This window comes from Rhincodon typus, chromosome 23, assembly GCF_021869965.1.
Source record: "Rhincodon typus isolate 14 chromosome 23, sRhiTyp1.1, whole genome shotgun sequence".
NCBI classification, from domain to species: domain Eukaryota; kingdom Metazoa; phylum Chordata; class Chondrichthyes; order Orectolobiformes; family Rhincodontidae; genus Rhincodon; species Rhincodon typus.
The window spans coordinates 5,214,430-5,221,184 of record NC_063354.1 but is presented as its reverse complement, the minus strand read 5'-3'; the positions used below and the strand labels follow the sequence as shown (position 1 = coordinate 5,221,184).

General features: G+C 46.3%; 1 protein-coding gene across 1 annotated transcript in view; it reads right to left on the bottom strand.

Moving 5' to 3' along the window:
* The window catches only part of prkcaa (protein kinase C, alpha, a), a 221,998-nt gene that overhangs the window by 105,791 nt on the left and 109,452 nt on the right, over positions 1–6,755 (bottom strand). Inside the window, exon 3 of the mRNA XM_048611082.1 lies at positions 1,643–1,725. Coding sequence (XP_048467039.1) covers positions 1,643–1,725 — 83 coding nt within the window. The remainder of the gene's footprint in view (positions 1–1,642; positions 1,726–6,755) is intronic.

The following is a 6,755-nucleotide window of genomic DNA, read 5'->3' as shown; positions in this document are numbered from 1 at the left end:
GAGGTAGAGATGGTGGTGACAGTGATGGTGTTGATAGTGATGGAGTGGTGGAGGTGGAGGTAGAGGTAGTGATGGTGACAGTGAAGGTGTTGGTAGTGATGGAGTGAAGGTGGTGGAGGTGGAGGAGGAGGTAGTGATAGTGACAGTGAAGGTGTTGATAGTGATGGAGTGAAAGTGGTGGAGATGGTAGTGGAGGTAGTGATGGTGACAGTGAAGGTGTTGATAGTGATGGAGTGAAGGTGGTGGAGGTGGAGGTAGTGATGGTGACAGTGTAGGTGTTCATAGTGATGGAGTGAAGGTGGTGGAGCTGGTAGTGGAGTTAGTGATGGTGGTGACAGTGAAGGTGTTGATAGTGATGCAGTGAAGGTGGTGGAGGTGGAGGAGGAGGTAGAGATGGTAGTGACAGTGAAGTGTTCGTAGTGATGGAGTGAAGGAGGTGGAGGTGGAGGAGGAGGTAGAGATGGTGGTGACAGTGAAGGTGTTGATAGTGATGGAGTGAAGGTGGTGGAGGTGGAGGAGGAGGTAGTGATGGTGGTGACAGTGAAGGTGTTGATAGTGATGGAGTGAAGGTGGTGGAGATGGTAGTGGAGGTAGTGATGGTGACAGTGAAGGTGTTGATAGTGTTTGAGTGAAAGTGGTGGAGATGGAGGTAGTGATGGTGACAGTGAAGGTGTTGATAGTGATGGAGTGAAGGTGGTGGAGATGGTAGTGGAGGTAGTGATGGTGACAGTGAAGGTGTTGGTAGTGATGGAGTGAAGGTGGTGGAGGTGGAGGAGGAGGTAGTGATGGTGGTGACAGTGAAGGTGTTGATAGTGATGGAGTGAAGGAGGTGGAGGTGGAGGAGGAGGTAGAGATGGTGGTGACAGTGAAGGTGTTGATAGTGATGGAGTGAAGGTGGTGGAGGAGGAGGTAGTGATAGTGACAGCAAAGGTGTTGATAGTGATGGAGTGAAGGTGGTGGAGGTGGAGGAGGAGGTAGAGATGGTGGTGACAGTGATGGTGTTGATAGTGATGGAGTGAAGGAGGTGGAGGTGGAGGCGGAGGCAGAGGTAGAGATGGTGGTGACAGTGAAGGTGTTGATCGTGATGGAGGTGGTGGAGGTGGAGGAGGAGGTAGTGAAGTGCTGCCCTCTTTTTGAAGACTATTACTGTGGGGTTTTGCCATGGGGTATCTGAGTGTGAAAGCAGCTGAATGTAGAGCACAGGGAGTGAGCTGGATCCCACCAGGAGGTCATCATCCCAGCTCTCCAGACTGGAGACGGGCTATCACAGCGAGCAGCATCCCATGAATGGTCTCAATAATGGGAGTGAAACACCCAAATCGACATGAGCAGAGGAACAAAAGGGCGAGGAAACTGGACAAAGCAGCTCACGCTTACTGAATTAGGAGCACGCACTGACTGCAAACTCGACTCAATAATGTCCCACTAACACTCAAATAAACCACCTCCAACAGCTTTGACAGGAAAACTTTCCAGCAAAGAAGCAACTGAATACATTCCAGCAGCTTTGCCAGTGATGGCGTTAATTTTTCATCTCCCATCCTGGAATCAAAGGGTTATTCACATCAACACAGCATCAGCAATATCCTTGTGAAAGCAGTCGGCACTCCATGAGGAGCTGACAGATAAAGCCTGTACTCACATCAGTATCTGGTCCTTTATCTGCTCCAGGGCAGGAGAAGGTAACAAACTCGTGACACCTCTTGTGAACCACAAAACAGCAAACTGAATGAGAGAGAAACAAAAAAAAAGGGAGCAAAGTGTTAAAACTCTTTCACCGACCGATCTCCACGAGCAGGAGAATAAGCAACACGAAAACAATGCCGACCACAGACTCAGAGTGAGGAATGAAGGGCGATGCAATTGGACTTCGCTGAGATGCAGATTCACCCACCAACCAAACTATCGTAACTCAGTCTTAGGCTCAGGGTATTTGGGCGAGAGGGGCCTGTTCCAGGTGGAACTAGATGGCCAACACGAGTCAGTGCTACAGTAAGAGACAGACAGAAGATCGGGATTCTTTGCTGTCCAGTTTTGTCATGGAATTAGTAAGGTGTCTTCCCTCACCATGACCCTGACCTCTCATTCCCTCCTTGCGCCATTAGCAATACCTTGTGCCTTGCACCATCCCCCCTTCTTTCGTCACGTATCTCCTGTCCTTCATCCCACCACAGACCTTTCTTTTAATTGCTTCAAACCAGTTACCTGTCCAACTGCTTCCAGTTCTGATGAAAGGTCATCAGCCTAAACACTGTCTCTCCTGTAGCTTGTTCATCCCCTTTATTATATAATTGCCTCTGTGAAGCACTTTAGGATACTTTATCATTTTAAAGATGCAATATAAATGCACACTGTTGTTTTCCTGTTTCCAGTGACAGCATCTTGTGGCACTTAGAGCTCATTGAAACATAACTACCTCACGAGAAAGCAATTAAAGTGAAATGTTCAGCATGAATTGGAAGCCATTCCTCCTAATGATACAAGGAGCTGGCTAAATTTAATTACTTTAAACATGTCATGTTTCTGTTAGTATTACTCATTCATTATTGAATAAGCTTGCTTGGGCATTAAAGTGGTAAAGTGGGTTTGGTGTTAAGTATCACTCTGCTGCCAATGAAACAAATTAGATTCTGCAGAGGAAGGGTTGGGGAGTTGAGGGTGGGGTTTAGTAAACAACACAGGACCAGAAATTGAAGTAATGTACATTAGTGGCTATACTGTGTGTTTGATATCAGACTAAGTGAAACACAGGGGATAGTGTGAAATACAGAAGGCAAAAATACCTGCAAAAGAATGTGTAAAAGAACTCAAATGAACTTGTAATCCCACAACTTCGGACTGCGAGGGTCATTGAGAGGGCACAGAAGAGAGTTCTCAGAATGGTTGCAGGCCACAGAGTATTCAACTACAAGGTTACGTTGGAGAACTTGGGATTGTTCTCCTTGAAACAGAGGTGGTTGAGGGGAGATTCGTAAGACATGTACAAGATTCTGACAGATTTAGATAAGATTGACAAATGATGGGACAAGGAAATTCACCAAAGATCTTCAGACAACACCTTCCAAACTCATGACCACTTCCACCTGGAAGGACAAGGGGAGCAGATATATGGGGAACACGACCTCCTGCAAGTTCCCCTTCAAGCCACTCACCATCTGGACTTAGAAATATAATCACCGTTCCTTTGCTGTTGCTGGGTCAAAAATCCTGGAATTCCCTCCCTAATGGCATTGTGGGTCAACTCACAGCAGGTGGACTGCAGCGGTTCAAGAAGTCAGCTCATCACCAGCTCCTCAAGGGCAACTAGGGACGGGCAATAAATGCTGGGCCCAGCCAGATACGCCCACATCCCACAAATGAAATTTAAAAAAAAGGTAGAGCCAGAGACTGAAGGTTTTCAGTAAGAGATGCAGTAGAGACATCAGAAACATTTTGTTTTACAAGGCAAGTGGGAATAAAAACATAACAAAAAGGAGCAAGAGTAAGCCATTCAGCCCCTTAAACCTGTTCTATAAGAGCATGGCTGATCTGTCCCAGGCCTCAACCCCTCTTTGGTGCCTGCTCTTCATTACCCTCAACTCCCCAGCATTTCAGAAATCTAAATACTTGGTGATCCAGCCCCTAGAACTCTCGAGGATAGTGCAATGATTGGGACCAGGTGGACCTCAGTGACTACAATGTTCCTGATTGGGGTTGTTAACCTGGGCCAAGCAGGAAAGCCCTGGCTGACCAATATAATCAGGCAGATGAAAAGCAACGAGTAATCCTTCTGACTGCATATGGACCCACAGCATTTTTGGTTATAAGGGGCTTAACCTTCCCAGAGGCACCAGATACTAAAACCTTCCAAGAGTTGACAGAGTTGGTTAAGAAATATTACGACCCCAAACCTCCTCTAATTCTGAGATGCTATCAGTTTTATTTGACTGTTACAGTACCAGAGGAATGTGTGTTCGGATTTTTGACGAGGTTGAGATGGCTGGCAGAGGAATATGATTTTGGGTTAACTCTGAATGAGATGCTAGAGACTGGGATTAATGACATAACCATGTAGAAGCGCCGACCAGCTGAAACCTAACTGGACTTCAAACAAGCACTACAACTGGTGCTGTCATTAGAAAATGCAGCAAGTGGAGCTTGGTAGCTACAGGGCATCCTGATGGAAGTGGACATCCTCACCTGTCTGAATGAGCTTGGAGAACACTTGATTGTAGGAAATCACAGAGCCTCGCGCAGGGCATATCTTGATCAGAGGGACCCTAGGCCAGCCCACAGCAGAACCCCACAGCAAAGCTGAGCCTCAGTCAAGTGGCTAAAAAGTTCTTCAGGATCTGGGCCAGCAAGCCATTGTAGTTGCTGCCGGTATGTGGACTCGAGACAGAAAGAAGTTCTACAAGGCCTGACTTGAGTAAGAAAACTTGTGGGCCAGTACCGAACAGAGTGCACGCCCCCAGAAAGACACCCTTCTTGTGGGTTGGAATAATTAAATTGCTTAACAACATCCATATTGGAACCAATTAAAATTAATGATTGGTTAACTGGTCACCTAGTTCCCATGGAGGTTGACACTAGCTATATCTGTGGTTGCAGAATCTGTCTTTAACAAGATTCGCTCAGGACTCCATCCCTGAAGTTGGCACAAGACCTCAGCCAGACTGAGAACATACACTGGGGAACTGTTGCAGATTAAGGGTACAACTTCACTTCCAGTATCCTATGAGAAGCAGTTGGTGCAATTACCACTGATAGTAGTGAGAGCCTCGGGCCCAGGCCTATTGGGGTGGAATTGATTGAGAAAGATTCACCTGGATTGGCTCAACATTTCTGGATTGGAAAATGGCTGCCTCAGTGAAGTGCTAGTGAAATACCCAGGAGTATTTCAGGAGGGGCTTGGGACCATCAAAGGGGCCAAAGCCACTTTATATGTTGACCAGGAAGCAATTCCGAGATTTTGTGAGGCCCCCGCCCCCACCCCAATGCCATTTGCTTTGCGGGCAAAAGTAGAGGTGGAAATCAGGAGACTGGAGAGCGAAGGAATCATCAAACCAGTGCAGTTTGCAGACTGGGCAGCACCAGTCTTACCGATTGTGAACCCTGACTGTTCAGTTCACTTTTGTGGGGATTTTAAGCAAATGGTAAACTGCTTCTCGCAGTTGGATAAATACCTAATCCCTCACAGAGAGGACTTGTACGAAACATTGGCAGGGGGTTATCCTTTCTGAATCAGGACATGAGCCGCACCTGCCTGCAATTGTGACTGGATGAGGTGTCCTAGAAATACGCCACAATTAATACCCATAAGGGTTTATATCAATACACAAGACTTCCATTTGGGGTATCATCAGCCTGTGCCCCTTTCCAGTGGACCATGGAAATGGTGCCATATCGACTCAGTACCATGGATCCTAATTGGGCTCCAACTTTTACATCCTTGCCATGCCACATGTGCAGCCTCACAGTAGGAATAGTCTGATCTTGGAGAATTCCACAGCAGCATTTGCCTCAACGCCTGGGTAGTTTAATGCATCCGACACTCAGCGACGGAACTGGACTACCATGAACAAACATTTGTCTTCTTATGGCACTATTTATGTTATAAAAACTCCTGAGGCACTGCAGACCAGTATAATAATATTCTTGTTACAGCCAACATCCACTGGCTCACCCCCATCTATTCCAGTGCAAACTAACAGCCCTCATGCCCATTACCCAGAACATCCACTGGAAAGTGCAAGTGGTTTTCAGACTGGACGAGTTCCATGCTTTCCATTCACCTGAGGCTTTTCAATTAACAGAAAACAAAGTTAATCTGATCATACTTAGACACACTACCTTGATAGGCCATCCCTTGGAACAAATCAATGTTAATCTCCCTGGGAAGAAAGAATTTTATTTTTCCACACAGTCACCAAAGGTGTAATACCCGAGGCAGTGTAACTAATTCCCAGGAAGAGTTACAAACAAATAATACAAGCTGGAAATTCTGGTCAGCACCCTCTGTCCTCAACCTCTGTCAACACCAGGTCTTACTAATTGGATCTCACATCTAAATCCGAGATGGAAAATAAGATTAGGAAGCTTTATGACACAAATTACTGCATTTGAAAGCGAGAAGCTGAGAAATTATCCTCCTCATTTGTTTTTAAGCGCCCAGCTAATCCAATTGCGGTTCTGTATCAAAGGGGTTCTTGGTGAAGTGCTGACACTCTATGTTGAAGCAACACATTGTGAAAAGCCACACTGGAATCCCTTTGCATCTGGGAGCACCCTACATTTCTACCCGGAATCAAAGAATCCCTACAGTGCAGAAAGAAGCCATTCAGTCCAACAAGTCTGTACCCACCCATACCAGGATCCCACCCAGACTAGGACCCACACTCTATCCCCACAACACCACATTAACCATGGCCAACCCACCTAACTTGCACCTCCCTGGACACTACAGAGCACCTCTGACAGTCGCTGCGCTGAGGAGCTGAGAATTACAAGTGTGATAGTGGGAAGTGCTGCCTAGTTAAGTATGTGATGCTTTTGTTAATCCAGGAGTTTGGATGTACTGGAGCAGAATACATAGGAGCTCTGAAGTGAATGAGCTAAGGTAATCAAGTGAGCAAGATAACAGTTATTGAGCTGTGAGGAAAGGCCTTCTTTATCTCAAATGACTGCCCTTTATCTTTTGTTGTGAGCGTTGAACACGATCTGGAAATTGTCTCACCAGCTCTGAGTCTGATTTGTCTGACTCCCTAACAATTTCC